We start from the raw sequence: 27,029 nt of genomic DNA on the forward strand, positions 1-27,029 counted from the left end.
AGAAGCATAATTGGTTGGTACAAAATAGACAGGGGGAAGTTAAGAATAATGTAGGAAAGGGTGAAGCCAAAGAACTTAAATGCATGACCCATGGATAGGAACTAAGGGGGGTGGGATTGCTGGAGGGAAGTGGGGTACTGAGCAGAGGGGAGCAAAGGGAAAGTAGGGACAACTGTTAACAGCATATTCAATAAAATATACTTCAAAATTTTTTTTTAAATCAGGAGCAGGTGACAGGACAGGGGAGACACCACCTCCCAGTGCACAAACTCCTGAACGCAGCTCACGTCACACACCGACCCCCACAACCTGGGGAAGGCCTGGTCCAGCGACCCGCCCGGTCCTAGCCCTCCTCCCAGCCCCCGGTCCTCCGTCCTGTCTCCATTCTGACGGACTGTGCCACTATTCACCTCCCCCAGCGAAGCCCCGCTCCTGGGTCACGAGGGCCCCCGCTCCCTGGATGTTCAGGAGTCAGGCAGGAGAGCCTCCCCCACCCCACCCAGGTCAGGCCTCTCCATCTTCATCCTAACCGAGGCTGTGGGGCGGCGGGTGTCCTCTGACACAGTCGCGGAGGTGAGCTTTCAAGATTTCTTTTATTCCATCACGACAGCCCACCCGATCTACCCCCCTAGAGTACCCGCCCCTGCCCTCGGTCCTCTCCCCTCCGGTCGTGTCCATCCTGAAGAGGCGGGGCTGCGTCCGCGGGTGGACGGCTCCTCTCTGAGGCTGCACCTCGGATCCTGGCTCGAGGGACCTGGGGACCTCGGAACCTGGGAAAGGCTCCTCATCCCACGGGCCGGGGAGAAGGCACAGCGATGCCCGGTCCCACCCATGCCGCTTCCGTGGGACAGTTCAGTGGCTGAGCGGCCAGGCTGAGGTGACGTCCTCCGCTGGGTGCTGGGCCACAGTTCTCACTTTGTGCAGTAAGAGGAAGACAGAAAAACCAAAGCTCTCCGAGTAATAATTCCTCAGACAATGACTCAAGGGCAAAATTCAACATGATTTGGCAAAAAGTTTTAAAAAATTTTAAATTAAGAAAAACCATTCACACAGAAGAGATTCAACTTATCGGCTTTGAAAAAATATATTAGAGAAAGTGGAAGGTAAAAAAAAAAAGAAATCAAACCCCAAATAATAAAAATAGGTGTATCCTCTGTAAAAATCTGGGGTCATCTATTGACTCATTCATTTCTATTCAATATCAAGAGTGTGAAGTGAAATATCAGCGTATAAAAAATAAAAACGAAACAAAACACAGAAACAAAAAACTTGAGATGCCGCCCTGGTGCCGACCAGGTGCCGGGCGGCCCGCTGGGGCTCCGGCCGCTGGAAACCGCTGTGTGGGGACCCTCCTGTCCGCCGCAGACCTCGGAGCCTAGAGTTCCTCCCTGGCCCTGCCCGGCTTGGTCGCATGCTCTTCTATGAACTTGCTCAAGTGCTCCAGGTCTCTGTTTCCGCCCTCAAACTTAATCGGGTTCTTTTTGTCCCCACTGGGCGCGAAGTAGATGGTGGGGAACCCCTCGACTTTGTAGCGGTCGTCGGTGATGTCGTTGGTCGTGGCGTCCATCTTGGCGATGACCAGGCCCTTGTGGCCCTTGTACTTCTTGCCCAGCGCGGTGTACGCGGGCTCCAGCTGCTTGCAGTGCCCGCACCAGGGCGCGTAGAACTCAATGAGCACGTCCTTCTTGGGGTCCATCACGATGGAGTTGAAGGTCTTGCCCACCACGACCTTGACCGGCCCCTTGTTGTTCTTGGGCACCGGCTGGGACTTGATGACCGGCTTTAGTTTTCCTGCCGACGAAAGCAAGCAGGGGAGGGGTGTGAGTGACGAAAAGGCCCCAGACCCCGGTGGCTCTGCACCGGCCAGGCGGGGCCTTGTCCCCGACAACCCACCCTTCAGTTCCCGGGTCCCTCAACTCTACTTTCCCAGTCCCCGCAAAGGTCAGAGGTGCAGGCGGTCCCACCCCAGGCCTGCTGGGCCACTGGGTCCCATCCAGGTAGGCTGTCACCAGGGAGATGGCGTCCGCCCGCCCTGGCCCCGGGAAAACCCCAGAACTGGCTCGGACCAGGCGCCGGGTGCCCGCCGCGGGCCCACGCCCGCACCCCACCTTTCCTGAAGGCCGCGATGAACGCGCGCAGAGTGTCCGAGTCGAACTCGTCGGGCTCCATGGCGAACTTGCGGCCGCCCTCGTCCAGGATGGCGGCGTTGACGTCCTCCCCGCTCTCGCTGAGCCCCAGGTCCTTCACCTCCGTGGCAAAGTCGTCCTCGTCAGCCACGGCAAAGGTGTACTCGGGGAAGTCCTTGGCCACCTCCAGCACTTTGCTCCGCCAGAACTGCGTGGCTGCAACGGGACGAGGGTCTGTGAGCCTCAGAGGTGACGGTGAGGGGTCCGCCCCTCACACTCTGTGACAAGGCTCAGGCTTCAGGCGGACAGAAGAGGGTTTCTGAAAAAGCCACCTCTGTGAGCAGGGGACCTCGGCCGAAAGCTCAGCCCTCCCAGGAGCCCTGCGCCCAGGGACCCTGGAGCCATAAAGCAGACCCACGCCCGGCCACCAGCCCGCAGGGCCGGCCCCTCACCGGCTCTGTAGTCGAAGCTGAAGTCCACGCCGTAGTAGACAACCACCAGAGGGCGCCGCGTGTACCGCTTGGCGTCGTTGGAGGGCTTGCGGTGGCCCACCAGGGGCAGGGTGTGCTCCAGCACGAAGTCCTTGATGGCCGAGCCCTCCGGGGAGCCCTGAGAAGCAGCGGGCCAGGTGAGCGGCAGCCTGCCCCAAACAGGGCTTATCTACACCCCCGCCCCGCCCCCATCACCGCTATGGAGTCAGGATAGGACGGGGCATGGGGGCAGGAGCCCCTGAAAGTGAGGCGCTCAGGGCCCCGCTCAAGCACACCCCAGGAGCTCGCTGTAGTCGGTGGGCCCCCTTTCCTCCAGGGAACCTCAGGTGAGATTGTCGGGCCCTGTCCTGGGAACCTGGCTCACGGTGCCATCAACCAGAACCGCCGGAGGAAGGCCTGGCTACCCGCAGACAGCTGTCAACAGGCGAACTGGGCGGGAGGGTCCATCTTCCCCTCCGACCCTCAACAGTCCCATCAGGACGCCTCAGAGAGGACAGGGGCGCAGCGGGAGAGGGGTGGCTGCAGGGTGTGAGGGCGCGCAGCCCGCGAGCGACCACGCTGGGCTTTGCCTTCTGCTGGAGGAACCACACCCGTGACGCCCACACACCAAAGCGCACGTGGCCTCGGGCAAGCGCGTGGAGCCACAGCTGCGAGGCCGGGGGGTGGCCCGGCCTGAGACCACCGCCCGAGTGGAGCTGCGTGGGGGCCTGGCTGAGACCGGCACCCAGCTGGCTTCCCGGTGAGAGGGAGCAGCGTGAGGCAGAGGCAAGCCCAACTCTGCATCCACGCAGCAACTGTGACCAGCTAGGCACAGCGGTGGTGGCTTGGGGACTGAGCCCAGGCGCTCAGGAGGGATGAGTGCCCTGAGGGGTGTGCAGAGCACCCTGACACGGGCTCCCGAGGGTGCTCACCAAGGAGACTGCAGCCAGACCCTCAGGACACCAGGCTCCCAACCCCCCCGTGAGTGGGCACTGCCATCTCCCATTACAGACGGAGACACTGAGGCACAGAGAGGCTAAGCGGCACGCCTGGGGTCACACAGCTGGAACTGGAGGATGCACAGCACACTCTTCACCCAGAACCCATGTCCCACCTGAATGGGAGGCAGGGAGGTGGCCCCTGCAGCACTGAGGACGGGCAGGGCTTGCCAGGTAGGAGGAAGAGCAGGAAGGGGCAGGGGACAAGGCACCCAGGGTGGGAGCAAAGGGCGGGAAAAACTGCAACGAGGGCAGCAAGGGGGCCCTGGGGAGTCACCCAGAGGGCGACCTCCAGACTGAAGGGCAGAGGCTGCAGGCGGACTTGCCCTTGGTCCGACGTGAACGCCTTGCAGAACCTGCCTCAGGGTCGGCAGACGGAGGGGCATCCTCACTCAGCAGCCCCCGGAGCCCACTTTACACCTCCCTTCACGTTACCTGGCCTGCCCTTGTCTTTCCTTTGTCCCGACGTCTAAATCCACTGCTTTTTATTGCATCGTGTGGATTTTTGCAAAACAGCCTTATGTGACTTTTGGAATAAAGGTGGCATATAAATCATAGCAATCCATTTCAAATTTAAAAATGCAGGCAAAAGGAAAAAGGTCAAGTGACAGTGACATGTGTAACAGACTGGACTGTGTGTGTCTTAACCTTTTAGAGGTCAGGGGCGTCCTCAAGAGTCTGTCAGAAGCTACAGACCCCTCCCCAGGAACATGCCCGATCCCCGAGGTGCACAGCCCCGGGCCTGAGGACCCGCTTTGGACAGGAGACTCTGAGAAGGCGCAACGGGGGTCAGAGAGTCCATGGTCATCCTGCTCCCACTTCAGGACAACAGATCGGAACGGGCATGGCTGCTCCCTGCAGTACACGCCCAGGGGACTCGGTCCCCCACCACATCCTCCCGGTCTCGGGGCAGCCTGGCCCAGGAAGGGGGACACGTGCATCCTCTCCCAATGCTTCTAACTGGCGGCGGGACCCTGGGAGAGATGGCTCACTTCTCTGCATCCCAGGCTCTTCCACACCTGGAACCTGCTCACTGAAACGCTCGGAACACCGAGCTGGGGGCTCCCTCCCCAATCTAGAGCGGGGGTGGTAGCAGGAAGAAAGGCCAAGTCCAGCAGGCGCGCTGCACAGCCCCACGCCGTGAACACCTGCCCCCGCCCCGCAGCCTCAGCGCCTGGGCCGCCGGCGGCAAACGAGGCTCGCTCACGTCCCGGCAGGGGCAACGCAGACACAGGCCGGGCCCACAGCGGCGCCAGGAGGCCTGCGGGGGGTACGAGGGGGAGCTCTGCCCGGGGCTGGGGCTTGCACCTGCCGCATAAACCCCGCCCAGGAGCCTCCCTGCGGGCTGTGCTCCAGGGCCAGAGCCTCGGGTGCAGGGCAGTCTCCACGCTTCAACCCCCGCGGGAGCAGCCCTGGGACCCAAGTGCTGATCGGACGGCCAGGGGCCCGCACCTACCTGGATGTCCAGCACGTTGGTCTTGGGCTCGTATTTGGACTGGAATTTTTCGGGCTGCATCATGACCAACTTGCCTGGGGAGACTTTCAGGAACTTCGCTATTTCAGTGCTGAAAGTGTGGTGGAATTTGTAATCTTCTCTCAGGTTGTTAGCTGAAAAATGAACAGAATGGTAAATACACAATTCATTCAATTGCTTAAGTGATCCAGATTTAACTCATGGCCTGTATCAACCAGGGCAAATGCCCTGGTGTAATGACCACCATGAGGTCTGTGTGGGCACCACCTCGAGCTTAAAGGTTGGGTTTTACGACTTGGCACAGGCCTGCCCTGGCCGAGTGGCTCAGCTGGTCAGAGCATCATCCTGACATGCCAAGGTTGCAGGTTCGATCCCAGGTCAGGGCTCATACAAGAATCAACCAATCAATGAATGCACAAATAAGCAGAACAATAAATTAGTATTTCTCTTTCTCCCTTCCTCACTCTCTCTCTAAAATCAGTTATTTAAAAAAATACACAGAACTTTATACTTCCTCCAGCACCCAGACCCAACCTGAGCCACATGGTTGGGGGCAGGCAGGGGGCAGCAGGAGAAGCTACGGATTTTGGAATCAGACAGACCTCCGTTCAAATCCTAGCTCTGCCACCTGCTAACTGTTTGTATTCACCCACCCAGGCCTCAGCCCGTCCTCCGTAGAAACAGGAGAGTCGACCTCGCAGACTGTTGTGAGCGTGAGGTGAGGTTACCCACCCAGAAGGATCTCGCAGGCCAGTCCCCACCCTGTTCCAAGCCTCCAGGCGCCGCAGGTATTAGCAGCTGGCCACTCGTGAGGAGACAGAATTGCCTCAAGAACTATGTGAGTGGCTCCCCACGTGCACAGACCCCTTCTCCCATTCTCTGCAGACCGCCTGCATCCCTGGGGCTGTCTGCTCCGTCCACGCAGCCCACAGTGAGCGGGCCGGCACACCAGGCCCGGCGACTCACCTGCCTGCAGCCTGGCCTGACCAAGCCACGTGAGGCACACGCGTTGGACTTGAAGTGGGGCCCAGACTGGAGCGTGGACAGCCCCGGCCCACCCAGCCTGCTGCCCCACCCCCGGGGACATGCACACCCACAAATGTGACTTGGGTCTGGGGTTCCCTCTGCAAGTTTCTTCCTGACTAGTTAGGAGTGAATGACAGGGTTGCCTAATCAATAAAGACCAAGGGAGCACGGAGGGGATTTAGCTCTATCGGTAAGTTTTACTACATGAGTCTGCACATGACATATGCATAGTCGTTACTGCATGGCACGGAAGTTGGCACTGAGTGACAAGCCGTGCGTTTAAGAGATTACAGCCACTTTTGGTGGGAGTGCAGTGGGGGTGAGGGTATTCGGAAGGAAGTGATGAGGATGGCGGGAACCCCGAGTGTCCCCGAAGACACCATTCTCATTCATGACCGAGGTGACCGAGCGGCCGTCCGGGACAGGGACCAGCCCCACAGACAGCTGCCCCCAGCCCACAGAACGGACAGCTGGTCACCCTGATTTCACTTCTCAGATCAGCGAGCACTTATGGGTGCTTGTCAGTATCACCAGGCACTTGGCAGGCGCTCCGGCTGCATTGTCTCAGGGAACAGAACGCCCTTGGAGGTGGGAAAGGCCACCACGGTGGACAGCAGAACAGCGGGCGATTAGGTCCCTGTCCGCCGTCGGCCACAGGCTGAGAAGTGGCAGAGCCAGGACTCACGCCCAGGTCTGATTCAGAAACCCTCCCTTTTGGTGAGAGGCGCCCCCCCTGGTGGAGGGGCTGGCTTTGGGAAGGGGATCCTGGAAGGCGAGGGAGAGACAATGAACGTGGATGAACTCCACTGTGCCCCTCCCGAGCTCTCCGCGTGCGACTAAGGCAAAAGGGAACTAACCTCTAGCCGCTGACCTGCGGGAACACGAAGCCTGTTCCCATAGATGCTCAGCGGTTCAAGTCACCCCCAAAGCTGACACCCAGGCTTCTGTGCAAAAGCAGTGGGCTCCCCAGGCGGTGTGCTGTGTGTGCAGGGGCCGCTACTCACCAGCATCCTGGTACAGCTGGTAGGCCGGGTCACTCTCCGCCCTGAAGACCCCGATGATGATGACATCATCCCCGTCCTTCAAGAATTCCTGGACCTGCTTCAGGGCCACAACCTCCTTGGAGGGCGGCCCGGACTGCTCAATCATGTAGTCCACGATCCCTGGGGGCAGAGCACTCGCCTGAGGGGGGGCTGGGGCTTCGGGGCGCACTGCCCCCGCCCACACCGCCAGGGAGCTTGCCCGCGCCAGCGAACCAGGAGGCAGCCCTACCGTATTTCTCCCGCGGGCCGTTGTACTCGAAAGGCTTGCCCTTGCGGAAGATCTTCAGGGTGGGGTAGCCGGAGACATCGAACCTCTTGGCCAGGTCCGTTTCGGCCGTGGCGTCGACCTTCGCCAGGGGGATGGGGGGAGAGCGCTTGCTCAGCTCCTTGGCGGCCTTCTCGTACTCGGGGGCCAGCTTCTTGCAGTGCCCGCACCTGCCCGAGGAAGCCCGTTCCGTCAGGGGCGTGGCCCGGTGCCCACGAGCCTCCCAGCGACACGAGGTGCAGACACCCGACCTGCGTTCCCACGCACCTCGCACGTCTGCCACTGAGGGCGTTGAGCTAGGCCCCATGGGAGAGCCTCCTCCCGTGGCACTCACACACTGGGGACACACACACGCACACACACACACACGCACAGACCAGAGTGGAACCGTGACACGGACTAAGGAGTGGGAAAGGCCAAGACAGACAATGTCCTACGAAGAGAGATTTTCTTGGTTGGAGAGTTGGGTCAGGTAAGGACACACGTCAGGGACGGCTTCATACAGGATGTGACAGTTGAGCTGGGACATGAGGGGTGGGGAGGAAGTGGACAGGAGCCCGAGAAAGGTGGGGTGAGGGCTGGGGACACGAGGCAGGAAAGCTGCGGGAGCCCTGAGGCGCCAGCACGGGAAGGGGACCCATCTCGAGGGCACGGCAAGGCTGAAGTCATCTCCGAGATTCGCTCTGGAACCGACAGCCACGAGCAGGGACGAAGACAGACAAAACCACGGTTCAAACACCTCAGGAGGGGACAGGAGGCTGGGATGACGAAGTCTGGGATAGGCGGAGCGAGGCCACCAGCGGCCACCGCCCACTGTCACTGCTGGGGCAGCTCCACTCCTTCCTCCCTGTCCCAGCCGGTGACCTTCCATAAACGGCATTTCCATGCCTCCTGCCTCAGGTGAAAGATGTCACCTCCCTGCCTAAAGCCACCCTGCCAGAGCGCTTTCAAAAGCAGGCCTCGAAGCACAGGCCGGGTGCTTAGCCGTGTCCTCCAGCCTCGAGGGGCCCTGGGTCGCCCGGCAGCCCTCCTCCGTGGGTCACGCGGGCGTCCACTCCCCGACACCCTCAGGCCTAGGTCCAGCCTCGTCGCACCCCGCAGGACGGACTATAAAAGGCTGCCTTCTCCAGGGCGCTCAGCAGCCCCGCTCCGCCCTTGGTGAGAGGCGGGGACGCTGCGCCCACCTGGCTCTCCAGCCTCCTCTGCCACCCCACCCAGTGCCACCAGGGCAGCCAGTGCAGGTACCAGCGAATATCTGAACAACGTGAGACGACACCGGCTTACCACGGGGCATAAAACTCCACCAGAATGATGTCCGCCTCGTCCACCACTTCGTCGAAGTTATCTTTGGTCAGCACAAGCGTGACTTCTGGGGGAGGCATCCAGCTCGGCTGGGAGACCTCTTTGACCTTGGCGATAATTTCTGAAAGAAACGCAACAGGACTGAGCGCAGGCAGACTTCTCAGCAGCCTGACGAGCGAGGCTCCGCCCTCACCAGGCGACAGCACCACCTGCACGCGAACGCTGAGAGGTCACGTCCCCACGCTCCGACCACACGTGCTGACCAGCAGTTCGGGGGACATCCCCTAACACGCACACAGCTAGCGCCAGTGTGTTACAGCGTCACAAACCACAGGCGGAGCTTGAGAAAAACGAAGAGAGCGGCAGCCCCCACGCAGCTCGGGCTGCATCGGTGTCACCTTATAAAAAGGCCCGTTTGTGCCCTGGCCGGGCGGCTCGGGCAGCTGGGGTGTGTCCCATATACTGAAAGGCTTCAGGTTCGATTCCCGGTCAGGGCGCGTACAGAAGGCAACCACTGATGTTTCTCTCTCCCTCTCCCTCTCCCCCTTCCCTTCTCCCAAAGTCAATAAATGTATCCTTGGGTGAGGATTTTTAAAAATAAATAAATAAGTAGGCCCACTTGTAGCCTGGGTCCCCAGAGATGAACTCAATGGCGGGAGTGGGACACAGCATATCCTCATAAGCTTTTAATACTTTCCTTGTTCGGCAGTGGGGTCCACGAAGGGCCAGGTCTGAGAGTCACACCTGCACAGCCCAAGCCCTCAGACCGAAACACGCAGCCCCAGCACCCACCGCCTGCCCCGCCCCCCGCGCCAGTCACCGCGGGGGGTGGGGGGGCCGTTTGTTCAAACGCACTCCGAAGGCCGGGGCCTGGGCAGCCCTCTCAGCAAACACTGCTCTCCAGACTCGCAGCTGGACCATCCCTCTGGTCAAATATTGAGCAAAGACCTCCAAACATATAAGCCTATTTATTTTCCAGCAATAAAGTGCACTGTGGTCGGCCTGTTTTTAGATTAAGTTCCTTGGGAACCAACATGGCCAAGACACATTTGTTAAGTAAAAACACAAAGGTACAGACGGCACTGAAGATATCCTAGCCACTGTGCAAAAGCTATACACACAGGCCGACACACTTGCTCTGATGTATACAAAGTATCTGATGGACACAGGAGAAACTTGCTACAGTAGCCGCCTTCCTGGAGGGGAGCCAGGTAACCAGAGTCGGGGTGGAAGAGGATTCCACCCACCATATTATCTAGTCACTAGACAAACGCAGGGATCAAGGGGCATCATCACCTTCCCCGTGCGCCCCACAAGGGCGGGTTCCAGTGCCTAAAGGATCACAGGACAGACTCGCACCCCTAAAAGGGAACTTTGAGAGCCAGTCCGAGTGACTTCACATCCGTGACAAGGACTCCAGGCCCGACAAGGGGGAGGCGTTGTCACTGCATGGCTATGAAGCCCCAAGCCCTATCCAGCGCTATGACCACTGTGACGTACGGGGAATGGGAAGTGGAAAGTAATTTTTTAAAAAGTGGTTAAAAGAGGTATGTTCTTCCTAAAGGATACCACAACTTTATTTTTTTATTCACGTAATAAAGTTTACTTAGTGCCTAATGTGAGCAGGCAGGGATCCACAGGCCTGGTTTCAGAAAGCCACCTGGCTCCCCACACCATAATTCTCAATGTGGGGTTTGGGTCTTAACACTTCCAGGGTGCTCATGAGAAGTGCAAATTATTGAGCCTGGCCAGAAACTTACTGAAGTGGGGAGCTCCGGAGATGGGGCTCCGCAATGTCTTATGTGACCCCCCACCCCGTTCCGACAATTCTGATGCAAGCTGAACCCTGAGGGCCATAACTCTAGAAAAGTGTTTTTCAACCTTTTCCATCTCAGGGCACACAAACTACAATTCTGCGGCACACCAAAAATATATTCTTTTGCCAAACTGACCAAAAAATAAAAAAGGTCTAATTTGGGTTCCATCACACTGGGCGGCTATTGTATTGGCTGCTGTCGTTTTTAATTTGACAACCTAGGGGAAAAGAGATCAGTGGCCCTGCTTGAACAGTCAGGTATCGCAGGTTTTAAAAATCGACCTCCGTGGCATACGGGTTGAAAACTGCAGCTGTAGCCCTGGCTGGTGTGGCTCAGTGGATTGCGCACCAGCCTATGCACCAAAAGGTCGCCCGTTTGATTCCCGGTCAGGGCACAGGCCTGGGTTGTGGGCCAGGTCCCCACTCGGGGATGTGCGAGAGGCAACCAATCAACGTTTCTATCACACATCAGTGTTTCTCTTCCTCTTTCTCCCTCCCATCCCCTCTAAAAATAAATAAGATTTTAAAAAATTGCAGCTCTAGAACACCACCGAGAACCTTCACCTGTTGTAAGACACCCCTCGCACCTAAGGACAAGGTTATTTTGATCTCGGTCACCTGGAACATTCCAGCAAGGAGCATTCCCAGAAGCCGGTGATCCCAGGGGTCACTCCCAGTCCCTTCAACTTATCTTCCCTCCTATTATCCAAACTCCTGCCCTGGGGAAGGGAGTCCTCACCCCTGCCTCTTCCAACAGCGCAGGCCCCGCTCACCTTCCTGGGTCCTGGCGCCCTCGTAGTCGACAGCCTGCCCCTTCTTGAGGATCTTGATGGTGGGGTAGCCGCTCACATCAAACCTGCTGGCCAGCGCTGACTCTGAGGTCGCGTCGATCTTAGCGACGGGAATGGGAGGGTCGTTCTCTTTCAAGGTACTGGCGATCTTCTCATATTCCGGAGCAAACTGCTTGCAGTGTCCGCACCTGAGAAGCGGGTTTGGGGACAGAAAAGCAGGTCAGCGCCCGCGATGCATCAGGACGGGAGGCGTCTGCACCAAGAGGAGAGGCAACGGGGAGCCAAGGCGGCTGCACGTCAGACAGATCGAGGTTTGATCCCCTGCTCTGCTTTGGGCACATACTTCCAGTGTCGCCAAAACCGATTTTTTCTCCTATAAGTTTCTCAAAGTTTGGCCCAGAGATCCCTTGCGAAGGGCCTGTGAAGCAACACTCTTCACAAAAACCTTTTTTGTCTTTTTCGCTCATTATCTCAGAAGGGTACAGTGGAGTTTTCCAGAGGCTACAACAACTTGCAACCATCTCGGTGTTCAAATGTTGACACGTAATGGGCCACTGTTACACAAAAATGAATAATTTTTAAATTTCAGTTTTATTTTCTAATATGGTAAATACTGATAAATACAATCCACATGAAAGCTATTTGGGGTTCTCAAATTTTAAGTGTTAAGGGTTGCCGAGACTAAAAAGTTTGAAAACTGCCCTGGCCAGGTGGCTCAGTTGATTAGAGCGTTGTTCTGATGCGCCATGGTTATGGGTTCCATGCCCGGTCAGGGAACGTAAGAGAATCATCCAATTATGCAGAAATAAGCGAAACAACGAATGGGTGTCTCTCTGTCTACCTTCCTCTCTCTAAAATTGATGTTAAAAAAAAAAAAAGTTAAATTTGCCCTGGCCAGTGTGGCTCGGTAGGTTGGGCATTATCCCATAAACCAAAAGGTCGCAGTCTGATTCCTGGTCAGGGCACGTGCCTGGGTTACAGGGTCAGTCCCTGGTCAGGATGCGTGACAGAGGCAACTGATTCATGATTCTCTCTCACATCGATGTTCCTCTCCCTCTCTCCCCCTATCTTCCCCTCCCTCTAAAAATCAATCAATCAATTAATCAATCAATCAATCTTTGAAACACCTGATACTCTGCTTGAACATCAAGCATGGGATACATACGTATATTTTGACTATTATGTGTCCAAAGCGAACCAAGGAGGGTGGGGAAGAGGAAAGAAGGACTCAGGCGATGAGAGAAGAGAGGTGGAGGCAGGAATCCGCGCGTGCACCCTGGGGGACCCGGGATGTGGGTCCTTACCATGGGGCGTAGAACTCCAGCAGCACCGTGTCTTTGTCAGCCACAAAGTTATCGAAGTTTGTGTCACTTAGGATTAAGACACCGTTTTCTTCCTTAACTTCCAAGTCATCCTCCTCATCATCATCTTCCTCTTCCTCCTCTTCATCCTCAATGGCCTCTTCTTTATTAGAATCTGAGTGGAAAATACACAGACTGGTTAGGAAACCGGGGACTATCCTCAGAAATTTTCCTAGAATCTCAATCCTTCAAAATGTGTCCTGAGAAGTCCCTGGGGCCACTGCCAGACAGGATAGTGACCTCAGGATCTGCCACCCCAGAACTTCTGCTCTAAGTTTGCGTATTGGGTGGTCACTTAAGACTTCATTTAAAGGGAGGTAATGGTTAAAGATGTCTGAAAACCACAGACCTAGAATTTAAAGTCTAAACATCCCAGCAGGAGTGCCGCGCTCCCCAGAGGCAGCACCCGCCTCTGCAGGCCTCGGACCTGAGCACAGAGAACCCCACATCAGCCCTTCTGCTCTGCAGTTCAGAAACACCTCACTTACGGCTCCCCCCAGCTTGGGCTCCAGGGTAAGGTTAACTTTCACCGACGACTTCCTGCCTGGAGCAGGCCTCCCTTCCCAGAACAGAGCAGCCAAGTATATTTCATTACAAAGGTCCAGTTAAGATCTTGTGCCGATCTACGGACACTGGGCATGGCGGGACCGCAGTTTATTAAACCAGGTTCTTCGGCTTTGGCCGCATAAGCAAGTGCAGCAAGCGTGAGGGTCTCATTACCCCCGAAGCCAGCATGTTTCAAGGGGTCAATGACCGGTGTTTGGAGATGCCTCCTGGGAGCCCAGCGAGACTGACCGTCACCAAGCCTGGGGCTGAGGGTGAGGTCAGGGCCTGAAAACCCGCCCTAGGGATCCTGGAATCCCGGGGGCTGGCCCGTCTCAGTCCCGCCCCTACCGAATCTCCCCCTGACTGCTTCAGGGCTGGCACTTCAGCTGCGGGGTGGGGGGGTGGGGGGAGCCGGGGGTCTGTCTGGGTGGGGCGGGCAGCTTTGTTCAGTATCGTTAAAATGGACCAACCTGCAAAGTAACTACAAAAAGCAAAGCCAAACGCCACCAGCTGCGTTCCTCAATCGTGTCCCTTTAAACACCTCACTGCTTTTCCCGTCCACATTCCTTTGGCCGGGGAGGGAGAAACGGGCCTAAAACCCCAAAGGAAACCCACCACTTTGAGGAGTACGAACCAAGCAGGTACCCAGATTTCTTGGGACAAGTTCCCTCCCCTGCCCTCAGCTTTCTCCCCGGCCCTCTCCCTGCACGCTGGGCCCCAGCCCTGGCCAGCCCCCCACCCCCCTCCATGGCAGGAACCCTGCGGGGCGGACAGGCCTGCAGAGGCCCCAGGGCCCTAGCACTGTCAGCCGGCAGCACCGATGCGATGTGAAGCGGCCAGGCCAGGACGCAGGGGAAGACCGCCTCACTTGCAAGTCCTACCCAAAATGACCAGCCTGAGGGCTGCAAACCTGGGGGCCTGATGCGGCGGGGCGGGGGGTCTCTGCTCCAGCTGGGGCCAGACCCGGGAGCTCACTTATGCTGGAGGGCCTTCTGCCACCAGTTAGGCAGCACCCGTGGGCTATGCATCCGCTCTCGCTGCCTGGCTGCTCAGCCCAGATGGAAAGGCCGGAGGAAGGTTGGAGGGGAAGCCCTGGGGGACTCGCGCTGCTCCGCCAGCCAGGACCCAGCCACGGGAGGGAGACGGGCGTGGCAACCTGCTCCCGCACCGGGACCGGGTGAGTCCCGCACCGAGGAAAAGCAGAGGCGCTGCCTTGCGTTCGCGCGGCCTGACCGGGTCTGTGAGCACCGCTGGCGGCGGGCTCTCGTGACCGAATGGGCATCCGGGAGTCGCCTCGGGCCGGAGCTAAGAGGGACCTCGTCTCTCCCCAAGGACCGATTCCTCTGCAGCTTGAGAAGGGGCCGGCTCTGTACTCCCACCTACTAGAAACCCACCCTTCCCTGCAAAGGAAACACCCACGCTTCAGTGGGGAGACCACCCTTCACGGGGCTTCGCTTTAAAAGTCGGATGTTCTTAGACTTCTGGTCCAGATGGGAGCGCAGGTAAACACGGCTGGCTCGCCTCCTCGCACAACCACAGCAAAAACTACAACTAGACGACAAAACGACTATCGCCAGAACCATCAAAAAACCGAGCTGTAAGGAAGTCCGACAACCAAGGAATTAAAGAAGCCACGTTCATTCAGGCGGGCAGGAGGGGTGGGGCTTAGAACAGGCTGGTCCCACATACAAATCCGAAGGCGTATCTTGGGAGCAAGGGATCCCACCCCCACACCAGCCCACGCAGCCCAGGGTTCCAGTGCCGGGAAGATAAGGCCCCATAACTTCTGGTTGTACAAACAGGTGGGGATTGGGGCGGTGGAAGAAACTGCAGGTTTCGCAGGTGTCTCTTCTTAAAGGGACTTAGGCTGGGCTTCAGTCCCAGGGCAGCAGCTTGAAGGGCACCAATGGCACACAGGGAGGAAGTGAAGTGTCTGGCATTAGGGCGAGTGCCAGGGACAGCTTCCTCCCGGACAAACCTCCAGAGGCCAGGCAGCGGCCACTGTTCCTTTCCCAAGCCCTTCCCCACACAGTGCCAGAGAGTGGCAGCACCATACCTGAGACTCCATCAACCTGGTTCCTTTGGGTTGCCCCACCCCAGCCATTACCTAAGGCTCCGCCCCATCCAACTTATGGTGCGCTTTTCTACATTAGGCCACGCTGCTAAGAAAAGGGGTCAGAGTACCTCTACCCAATACACAGAAACAAAGCCAGGGAGGCTGCCAAACTGAGGAGACAAAGAAACATGGCCCAAATGAAAGAACAGAACAAAACTCCAGAAAAAGAACTAAATGAAATGGAGATAAGCAATCTATCAGATGCCAAGTTCAAAACACTGGTTATTAGGATGCTCAAGGAACTCACTGGGTACTTCAACAGCATAAAATGTCGTTGGCAGCCGTCCGTCTCGAGAGACGATGGTGTAGCTTCTTAAGAGTCTATCTGCACCGCCGAGAATGGCTGTGCAGTCCGACTCGGGAGTGACACGGTATCTGTCTCCTCCCGTGTTGAATCGACATCTTGCGATGACGCTGGAGTGTCCTCTCCAGTGAAGCTGAAGCTACAGAGCCTGGGCAGGGTGATATGGAGGGTCTGCTGTTGCCCATGCAGCAGACCCCCCCTCTCTTCGCAGCTGAAGGGTCCAAGGGAAAGACGGAGTCAATACAGCTTGGCTTCAGGTGCGCCGCAGGAGTTGCCGGTGTTGACTACAACGTCAAACCGCCTTAGGGACTCCGGCTCCGGATTTTCTGTCGGGGTTTACTCCCTTAGCCTTTCCCCTGAAGAGGTATGCCGCAAGGCAGCGGAGGTTTTTTGGAGTCAGAGTTTTCCTTCTCTGATGTGCCCTGACTGGAAGATCGAACCAGCGACACTTAGCTCGCAGGCCGACGCTCAATCCACTGAGCCAAACCGGCCAGGGGTGTATAAATCTGTAAAGCAAAGATTTTGTGTCTTACTATGTAAGCTTCTGAATTTACCTTTAAAATCTATTATCACTTTGATTAAAGAGAAAATTATTATTATTTCATAATAATTTTTATTTTATTTCCTCAAATGTTCAAAATTTTTAACATTTGATAACTTTTCAAAATCAAATTCTGAATGAAGTTTTTCTGCTCTGGCCTGGTGGCTCAGTTGGTTAGAGCATCATCCTGTACACCGAAAGGTTGTGGACTCAATCCCTGGTCAGGGCACATACCTAGATTGGGAGTTCAGTCCCTGGTGGGTCGTGCAAAGGAGGCAACCAATCTATGTTCCTTTCTCACATCATTGTTTCTCACTCTTGCTCTCCCTCTCTCTCTCAAAAAATAAACCAATAAAACATTGGTTTTATTGGTTTATTTTTTGAGAGAGAGAGCATAAAATGACCCAGGCAGATAAATGAAGGTTAGTTACACTAAGTGAAATGAAGAAAAATTTACAGGGAATCAACAATGAAATGGAGGAAGGTGAGTATCAAATCAATGATTTGTAACATAAGGAAGAAAAAGCATCAATCGGAACAGCAAGAAGAAAAAAGAATCCAAAAAGATGAGGATAGGGTAAGGAGCCTCTGGGACAACTTCAAGCATACCAACATCTGAATCATAGGGGTGCCAGAAGGAAAAGATAAAGAGCAAGAACTTGAAAACTTACATGAAAAAATAATAAAAGAAAACTTCCCTAATTTGGTGAAGGGAATAGACATGCAAGTCCAGGAAGCACAGAGTCCCAAACTGATGGGCGCAAACAGGACCACGCCAAGACACATCATAATTAAAAGCCAAAGGTTAAAGATAAAGAGAGAATCTTAAAAGCAGCAAGAGGAAAGAAGGAAGTTATCTACAAAGGAGTTCCCATAAGACTGCCAGCTGGTTTCTAAAAGACACTTTGCAGGCAGGAAGGGGCTGGCAAGAAGTATTCAATGTGATGAAAAGCAAGGACCTACAACCAGGATTACTCTCTCCAGCAAGGCTATCATTTGGAATGGAAGGGCTGGTGAAGTGCTCGCCAGACAAGGTAAAGCTAAAGGAGTTCATCATCACCAAGCCCTTATTACATGAAATATTAAAGGACTTAAAAAAGAGATCAAAACTATGAACATGAAAATGGCAATAAATTCATGACTATCAACAAGTGAATCTGAAAAACAGACAAAGCAAACAACCAGCACAGAAACAGAATCATAGGTGTGGGGATCATTGGGAGGGTCACCAGTGGGGAGGGGGCTGGGGGAGAAATGGGGAAATGGTGCAGGGACTAAGAAGCACTAATTGGCAGGAACAAAATAAGACAGGGGGATGTTGAGAACAGTATAGGAAATACAGTAGCCAAAGAACGTACATGCACAACCCATGGACATGAACTAAGGGGGGAGGATTGCTGGAGGGAAGGGGGCTGCTGAGTGGAGGGGGACAAAAGGAAAAATTGGGACAACTAATAGCACAATCAATAATATATATATATATATATATATATATATGCCCCTGGCTGGTTTGGCTCAGTGGATTGAGCGTCGGCCTGCGAGCTAAGTGTCGCTGGTTCGATCTTCCAGTCAGGGCACATCAGAGAAGGAAAACTCTGACTCCAAAAAACCTCCGCTGCCTTGCGGCATACCTCTTCAGGGGAAAGGCTAAGGGAGTAAACCCCGACAGAAAATCCGGAGCCGGAGTCCCTAAGGCGGTTTGACGTTGTAGTCAACACCGGCAACTCCTGCGGCGCACCTGAAGCCAAGCTGTATTGACTCCGTCTTTCCCTTGGACCCTTCAGCTGCGAAGAGAGGGGGGGTCTGCTGCATGGGCAACAGCAGACCCTCCATATCACCCTGCCCAGGCTCTGTAGCTTCAGCTTCACTGGAGAGGACACTCCAGCGTCATCGCAAGATGTCGATTCAACACGGGAGGAGACAGATACCATGTCACTCCCGAGTCGGACTGCACAGCCATTCTCGGCGGTGCAGATAGACACTTAAGAAGCTACACCATCGTCTCTCGAGACGGACGGCTGCCGACGACGACGATATATATATATATATATTTAAAGGTGAGAACAAAAAAATAATAATAAAGTTAGATGTTATTGGATAGAAACAGACCCAAAGCCTTCCAGCACCTTCTGAAAGGGTGCCAGACTCCTTGGCATGAGGCCAAAGCAGCTCAGGTAAGGGAGATGGGGACATATATTAGAGAACCTTATAACTATTTTCATTCCACTTATTTCCACTTAGTCTAAAAGAATCTAAGCTAATCCCACATAAAAGCAGGCACCAAAATTGTTTGCTTCACTCTGTTAGCTGGAAAGATATGAAGAGCAAAAGTGGCTTCTATCTGAGACATGGAACCCTGCAAACTGAGGCTTACATCATCAGTGCTCCAGCTCTGTTTAGTAACAATATTCTGGGGGGACAGTGAAGAGTAAAGTGTATGAAAGGCAAGCAAAATGAAAAACCGTGCCGACCTGGAACTCCTTGGGCAGAGGCCAGTGCGGCCCCAAAATAAACCCACAGGACAAGTTTTATCTGGGAAGGGCCAGAGATGCCCACGGGATGGGAAGGAGTCAAGGTGAAGGCTAGAAGCACCACCCCACCCAGAGGATACCCTGGGACACCTGCCTGGCCAGGACAACTCCAGAGCTCCCGGGCTCATCCCAGAAATAACAACTGCTTCCCAGGGTCCCCCCCGCTTTAGTGACCTGTGACCCAAATGATAAATGTGCTGGTTATTAGTAGCCCTTGGTATCCAAGTGATTTTACTTTTTAGCTACATTCCTAAAAGTATCCTCCATCCTCACTGGCCTTCAAACTTGAACCTGCCTCCCAAAGTTTATTCTATGAACCCATGAAGAACTTGTTTAAAATGCTCCCAGCACCCCCACACACCAATTTCTGCTTCAGTATATTTTGGGACTCTCTATTTAAATAAGCACCAGGTGATTTGGGTAAAGGTCCCAAGTCACACTAGTAAGGCCACGCTTCTATCTAGTTCCTTTCTGCAGGTGTTTTTTTTTTCACTAGGTGTTGGCTTTTATTTTTTATTTGCATAAAGATTCTTGATTCCGTGACCCCAGAGAAGTTACTCAATCTGCCTGAAAGAGTATAAAGTTCACACTTTCCTACATACTAATATTAGAAAAGGGGTGTTATTTATTTTGTAACAAACTCACTAGAAAACAAATGAGCGGTGTCAGGAGAAAGGCCAGCGAGGAAGAAAGCTGAGACCAGTAGCAGGATGCCCTGTTCTCTAGAAGCCTTCTTTGCTTGCCTTGCACTTTCTAATTTTCGAAGTCCTCTTAGCCACTTTTTCTGAGCTAGCTGATCTCAAAGCAAAGTGCAGGACCGATGACTAGTGGCCGTTCTGTTTCTGCGAGGCCACACGCGTCATTCCTGCCTCCCAGACCCCAGAGCAGTGACTGCACGCACTGGGCGCTGAAAAATGCTCGCTGAGGAACTGGGACCTCCGGTTTTTAAAAGATGCAAACCAGGCCATTCCTTTATGCCTCAAACCAGAACCCTTGGGGTACTTATTTGCAAATCTACAGACATTTTTTAAAAGTAAAATGCTTGCTGCCGGCCGCTGCCCCGGCCTCCTATGAATCCTGTTTGAAAATCAGTGGCTCCGTCTTCTCCACACTCCCTGGGCGTGTTCGCCTGGGAATTCTAAGCAACTCCCCAAACTCTTCTCGGGCACCTGGGCCCCAGGACAATAGCAGCAGAATCAGGACGAAGGAGCCAACTGCAAAGACGGCACTTTGCATCCTCTCCGGTCCAAGCCTCGGTGGCAGGGGGCGCGCTAAGAGGCCCCGCAGCCCCAGGCCCTTCACTGCGCCGCTCTCCCGGAATCGATGCGATGCTGGCCACCCGCCACCGCCTCTTAAACTCCAGCAAGTTGGCGCCGGCATCCGTTCTGGAGAGGCTCCGCGCGGAACCCCCGGTCCCGGGTCGCACCCATCCCCGGTGGCGTGCACGGCGCTCTCCCGCGCGCAGGCCCGGCCCGCCGCCCAGACGCTCACCTTCGTGCAGCTCCCCGGCGCTCGCCACGGCCAGCAGCTGCGCCAGCGCCAGGAGCAGCACCAGCAGGCTGGCTTTCCCGGGCCTCATCACGGAGGTTGGGAGCGCGGCCCCTTACTGCGGGCGGCCGCTGAGCGATCCCGGGCCTGGCGGCTCTGGCCAAGGTGTGGAAACGCGAGAGACCAAAGGCAAGTCCTGCCCGGCGATTGGCTGGGGGAGAGGGAAGCCGAGGGCCGGCCGATGGCAGCCCAATCGGGGACCCGGGCCGCGTGCGCCTCGTTGCGCGTCCCAGTCCCGCTGCGCCGCCCTCCGCGGCCGCCCTCCTCCCCGGCCTCCTCCGCGCGCCCCGCGGCTCCAGCATTTAAAGCTCCGAGTGCTACCATGAGGTGCCCCCTTCTGATTGGCTGCGCCGCGGCCACCAATCAGCAGATGCCACTCGGTTTGCGGGGAGCGCACAGGCCGAGAGAGGGTGCGAGGGAGAACAAAGGCATCCAGCCAGGGCCGGAGGGGCGTGGTCGTATACGTTTCATGATACGATTGGCCAGCGGCCAGGTGGGCGGGGCCTGGAAATACCGGGCAGGGCGGAGCTCGGGGAAGACAGCTGAGCTTGACCGGAAGAACACGTGTCCTCAGAAAAGCGGTGGAGATCGGTGTTGTCCCCTGGGCCCCCTGGGATCCCTAGAGCCTGGGATCGTTTCGGCGGAGGGGTCCAAACCAGTCTGGTGATGGGAAGAAGAGAACAAGACTCTCCAGTCGGCCTCACGTTCGTGGGCTTGTTTTTTAATTTTCTCCTTGAGCAAATAAAAAGCTTGCGTTTCTTTTTGGGTTACAACACATATTGGGCTTAGAAGGGATGAGCATGCAGTAAAGGGAATCCAGACCTAGGATTTGGGGAAGCTTCTCTCCGTGGTTGTGAATAGTCCATCAGATGCGTGTCTAAACTTTGCCTCATGTTATTTCTCGTGATTTTCTGCAAAATTGAAATACCAGATAGGCAAGCCTAGTGGTTTAGGAAAGTCTAAATATAACCTTGAGGTTTTCCGTCTTGACAACTTAGGAGAAGAAAATTAGGTTAAGATAATGATTTTTGAATGTCGACCTTGTGGTATGTATTAGGGTGTGAGATTTCCTTAACGCCTGAGGATTAGTATGCCTGCAGAGTTATGGAAGAATAGCAGGTCAGAAAACAAAAACACCCTCATGGGTGCAGGAGCATCCTTCTGTGTATATAGATTATTAAGTGAGGAAGAAAGCAAGCCAGCCTCTCACAGGCTTTAGCCATTAGAAAATTTGAATTTAATATGCTCTTATTGAGCTGCTGTGAGCCTGATGGTCCCCGCTCATTTTTGTAGGGCAGAAAGACATCTAAGCCAGAATATAATTTAACTCCAGAGTATACATTAAGTGATTTTTTAGAATGCTATGAATGCAGAATATGGAACTGTTCAATACCATTTAAAGAATACTTCAAAAAGATCAGCGTCCAGTCAGACTTCCGTCATTCGTGGTAGTTTCCTTATCGATCCTTGTTAAACTGAGAGGAATGAGAGCACCATTTACCTATATGTGGGGTAAATACAAACAACTTCACTAAGACTTTGCTGATGCAAAGTATGGGAGGAAACCTCTCTTCTCTATGAAGTCAATATTGTATTACTTGTGAAATTAAAGTAAGATGCGCTTTCAAAAGCATTTAGAGTATAGCGATAAAGTTCATTCAACAGCAAAACGTTATTTTTTTCAAGTTGTAACACTCTTTGTTCCTTCTTTATCCCTGAAGCTCATCTGATTTGATTAGGGATACAAGCTGGCTGGGGGACCACTGTGCTTAGGGTCAGAAGGCAGAGAGAGAATATTTTTGTGACTATCTCTAAGAGCTCCAACTGGGTATGATTATAGAGAGGCTGACTATTAAGTCATAGAACTGGCCCCAGGCTTGTCCCAGGGATGCCATTTAACATGATTAGTTGTTTTTGTTTTTTTTTAAGTCATAATAATAATTTTTTTATTGATTGATTTTAGAGAGAAAGAGGGAGGGAGAGAGCAAGAGGAAGAGAAACACTGATCTGCTGTTCCACTCACCTGTGTAGCCATATGGGCCCAGGCGGGGAATGAAACTCGAAACCTTGGCACATCAGTCTGACACTCCAACCAACTGAACTACCCAGCTAGGGCTATAATCTTGTTAATATGATGTCTGGCACCAGTGAGGGACAAATAAGTAGTAGATATTGCTGTATTGTTATAGGTAAGGAAACCCAAGCTCAAGAACGTGAAATAATGCACATGTTGTTGACACACTCGTGAAGGGCAGAGTAGGTAACAGCCATTCTGATTAGGTTATGTTTACAGGTCAACTTGAACACATGCTTCACTCTTCTGCCACAGCACTCTGTAGAGAAGTGGCCTATGGGGAAATAACCCCCCGCATCTGGATAATCTCCAGATGGGTCTGACAATTTGCCAATCTTGACACTTGTGTCAGCCATCAAGGCAAGAATCTATGGTCAGAGGACTAAAGAGTCTAGGCAGGGCACACCTGGTGCCTGAGGTTTGTGATCAGCCTTATCTGGAGATGAAACAATTTCTCATATGTGCTGGAGAACGCGGCGATGGTCCTGACTACCATCCCATGGTTCTGCGATAGTTCCCTTTCAGTCAAAGGGGGAAAGCTGAAGCTTTCAGAAATAAAGGAATTCAGTTTCAGAAATCGCTGCCTCTATAGGCAAACACTATGTAGCCAAAGATACAATCTGCATGTCATTTTATATCCTACATTTAAAAAAAAAATTATTTACTGATTATAGAGAGAGAGGAAGACACAGAAATGTCAATTTGTTGTTCCACTTATTCATGCATGCATTGGTTGGTTCTTATACAATATGTGCTCTGATGGGAGATCAAACCTGCAACCTTGACATATGGGGAGGACACTAACCAACTGAGCCACCCAGCCAGGGCCTATCCTACGTTTTTAACTTAATATCACATCATAATGATTTCCCCTACTGTTGCATTGTCTTCTCAGGGGACCTAGCTCTCCTTTGAAGGCTCTACCTTGACTCACGAAGATTAGAGAATGAAATCAGGTCCCAGGTCTACACTCAGAACTCCTTCTAGTTCCTTAACTCATTTCTATGCATAGCTAAGACATTATCCTCAGATTCTATCATTACAGTTTAGAATGTAAAGATATTTCAGCTGCTGCAACTTGTATTGCATCTTCCAGTAGTGTTGAGTACTGCCTGCCTTTGGTATGATTCAAAATAGGTAAATGTTCACACACATAGACGTGGCCAACCATTGACATTTTTGCAGGAAGTTGCCTGACAAGACATTCTTTCTAAGTTTGCAGAAATAGGAAACGGGCGCAGTCATTTCTTTGTTAAGCCAATGGCCTTGGCCATAGCCACCATTTCTCATTTTTCTAAGGTGAAGGAACTCTTAAGATGTTTTAAGATTTAAACTAAGAGTATTCTCTTAGTATTCACATTTCATTGTCAAGTGCTAAAAGGTTGCAGGCATTTGGTGGCTGTTATCAAAAGCCTAACATTATTGTATTTATGAAAATTGAATAATAAACCTTAAAGACAGAACACTTTTATATAATAAAAGAAAAAGTTATTTGTTGTGAAAGGATAGTAGAAACTCTGGTGTCAGACTGCGCAGCCTTGAGTTTAGACCTACCACTTTATTTCCTCCTTCAATATTTATTGAGTACCTACTAGGTACCAAGTAGGTTTCTGGTTTCTTGTATATATTTTGCAATTTTATGCTAAAGTGCATTTTTAAAATGTCAAAATTGCAATTGTTCATTGCAAATATATGGAAGTACAATTGGTTTCTGTATATTGACTTTGTATCCTGAAATCTTGCTAAGCTCACAATAGTTTTGGTAGCTTTGTTGCAGATTCCATTGGTTCAGCTACATAAATTGTGTTATCTGCAAATAAAAACACTTAAAAATTTTTTTTTATTTATTTTTAGAGAAAGGGGAAGGGACAGAGAAAGAGAAGGAAACATTATGTGCAAGAGAAGCATTGGTTGGTTGCCTGTTGCACATGTCAAACTGTGGACCTGGCTGGCAACCCAGGCATGTGTCCTGACCAGAAATTGAACTGGTGACCCCTTGGTTTGGGGTACAACGCTCAACCCAGTGAGCCACACCAGTCAGGGCAACTTCTTTTTCATTATGGATGCCATTCATTTCTCGTTTTTCTGATTTCATTGGCCAAAACCTCGAGTACAAGTTTAAAGAGAAACTGGATTTTTTTGCCTTGTTTCTGATCTGATGGAAATAATTCAGTCTTTCCCATTATATATGTCAGCTATTGTTTTTTTTTGTAGATGCTCTTTATCAGGTTGAAGAAGGGCCCTTCTAATTCCTATTTTTCTAGTTTTTTTTAAAATTAGTAATGGATCGTAAGGGTTTTCTTTCTCAGTCTGCTCATATATACTATTATATTGACTGATTTTCAAAACTTAAAACCAACCTTGCATTCCTAAGACAAACTGTTCTTGATCATGATGTATTAGTTTTTATATATTGTTGGATCAGAATTTAGTAAGAATTTATAAATCTATGTATAAAGAATACTGGCCTTTAATTTTGATCTTTTGTTATATTTTGTCTGGCCTTGACATCACAATAATGCTGGCCTCATAGAATGAGTTGAATACTACTCCTCCTTTTTAATTTTCTAGAAGAGTTTGTGTAGAATTGATTTTTTCTTTCTTTCTTTTAGTCCTCACCTGAGGATATATTTATTGATTTTACAGTGAAGAGGAAGGGGGGGTAGTGGGGGGTACACATCAGGTGAGAGAGAAACATCCCTCAGCAGCCTCCCATACACACCCCCGCTGGGATACGAACCACACAACCTAGGTATGTGCCCTGACCAGGAACTGAAGCAGCAAAGCAACCTTTCAGTGTACAGGACAATGCTCTAACCAACTGAGTCATGCCAGCCAGGGCTGATTTTTTTTCTTTCTTGAATGTTTAGAATTCACTACTGAAATATTATTTGTGAGAAAGAACTATAAATTAAATTTCTTTAATAGATATAGGGCTATACAGGTTATCTGTTACTTCTTGAGTGAGTCTTTGTAGTGGGAGGTTGCCTGTTTCACATAAGTTGTCAAATTTGTTGGCATTAAGTTCATAATATTCTCTCATTGTACTTTATTTTTAGAGAGAGGGGAAGGGAGGGAGAGAGGGAAAAAAACATCAATGTGTGGTTGCCTCTCACATGACCCCAACTGGGGACCTGGCCACAACCTAGGCATGTGCCCTGACTGGGAATCAAACTGGAGAACCATTGGCTCATAAGCCAGCACACAATCCACTGAGCCATACCAGCCTGGGCTCATTGTACTTTAAATATCTGGAATTTATAGTGAGATCCCCTGTCATATTGCTGATATTGATCATTTTTGTCTTTTTTTAATTATTAGTTTCCTAAAAGTTTAACTTTCTTGGTCTTCGCAGAGAATAAACTTTCGTTTTCATTGATTTTCCTTACTGTTTTTCTGTTTTCATTAAATTGATTTCAGCACTAATCTTTCTTTTCTTCTGCTTCCTTTGGGTTTCATTAACCTTTTTTCCCAGTTCTTAGAGGAAAAAACTGGAAATGTAAGTGTGTATGTGTGTGTGATATGTAGAAATGTCCTCACTCTGTCCACTGAGAGGACCTGGGAGCAGTAACTCTCACATATCAGAGAGTACACCTAGTCCCAGACCTTGGCTCCTAACACACTTTCTGTTACAAGGAAGTGGGGCTCCTTGGAGAAATGACTGACTTCAGCATCGGGACAGGAAAAACAGAAGAAAAGCCTGGAACAACTTGTGCCAGAGAAAGCAAGGACATTGCTCAAGAAGGATGGGAACATCTCAGAACAACACAGAAGTCTGTGTAAGAGTGTTCCCACTGTCCAAATTTGGGACACTTAGAGCATAAAAATAAATACTGATAGTAAAAGATTATAATCCATTGGATAAGATGGGAAACTATGAGTCTAAACTGATATTAAACAAATAGAAAATGTGATGAGGAATGGGGATGTTTACATGATTTCACAGTACCTCTGCACAAAATCACAGAATATTTATTAATGACAAACAGGGACAAAAGCAGCTTCATAGTGGGGAAGTATGGTGGACATGACCTTAATTAAGTGATCAATGTGAACATCATCAGTGATGGAACCATATTAAACCATGTGCTACCCAGTAGGATGCAATGAGAACACAACATCACTTCTTGGCTATCACCATGAAGATGAATCATGAATCATGTCCGACACAAGCAGCTGGGGGACATTCTACAAAATAACTGCCCTGTGTACTTGAAAAGTATCGAGGTCCTGACAGCCCAAGGCTGTCTCTTCTTTTCTAGAAACTTACTGAGGGCTGAGGCCAGCATGCTGCAACACATGAACTTTTTTCCTACCTACCACATCCCCAGTGCTTCATATTAGTGCTTTATGGTGTTAGTCCCAAGATACAACAAGTGACAGTTACTACCTAACAAAGACTGCCAACTTCTAAGACCAGGACAGTCATTACTTCCCTCCATCCTATGAAGCCAATTCCATATTTTAGGATCCATTTATGTGCAAACCACCATTCTGTTAACAATTTCCTTGTCTTTTAGGACTCTTTGATTTTGCAAGAGAAAACACAACTCCAGACTTCTGGCCAAGATGGAGGCCTAGACAGACACGCTGGGCCTCCCTCCACAACTATAAGAAGGAATACAACTACCTCAAAACTAGAGACAATGAGAAGTTTCAGAAAATCAAACTGCATGGAAGTCCAACAAAGATATAAA

At 52.0% G+C, this 27,029-nt stretch overlaps 1 protein-coding gene across 1 annotated transcript; it reads right to left on the bottom strand.

Moving 5' to 3' along the window:
* Positions 1 to 574: 574 nt before the first annotated feature.
* On the bottom strand, positions 575 to 20,550 carry PDIA4 (protein disulfide isomerase family A member 4). The gene is made up of 10 exons (XM_090287637.1): positions 20,202 to 20,550; positions 12,616 to 12,787; positions 11,294 to 11,499; positions 8,687 to 8,825; positions 7,367 to 7,572; positions 7,099 to 7,257; positions 5,051 to 5,202; positions 2,579 to 2,735; positions 2,109 to 2,342; positions 575 to 1,791 (listed from the first exon to the last, which is right to left on the bottom strand). Exons 1-10 carry the CDS (start codon positions 20,287 to 20,289, stop codon positions 1,376 to 1,378), a joined length of 1,929 nt encoding a protein of 642 aa, XP_090143763.1. The 5' UTR covers positions 20,290 to 20,550; the 3' UTR covers positions 575 to 1,375.
* Between the last annotated feature and the right edge of the window lie 6,479 nt (positions 20,551 to 27,029).

The sequence above is a fragment of the Furipterus horrens genome, unplaced genomic scaffold, assembly GCF_987537825.1.
Source record: "Furipterus horrens unplaced genomic scaffold, mFurHor1.1.pri manual_scaffold_9, whole genome shotgun sequence".
NCBI lineage: Eukaryota > Metazoa > Chordata > Mammalia > Chiroptera > Furipteridae > Furipterus > Furipterus horrens.

Bases quoted from the DNA above. Each gene is read 5' to 3' on its own strand.
- PDIA4 (XM_090287637.1), bottom strand. From the start codon at position 20,289: ATGAGGCCCGGGAAAGCCAGCCTGCTGGTGCTGCTCCTGGCGCTGGCG. The intron at 8,826-11,293 runs GTGAGCGGGGCC...CGTTTCTTTCAG, and splicing joins GGGCGCCAGGACCCAGGAAG to AAATTATCGCCAAGGTCAAA. The intron at 7,258-7,366 runs GTAGGGCTGCCT...CTCTGCCCCCAG, and splicing joins CGGCCCGCGGGAGAAATACG to GGATCGTGGACTACATGATT.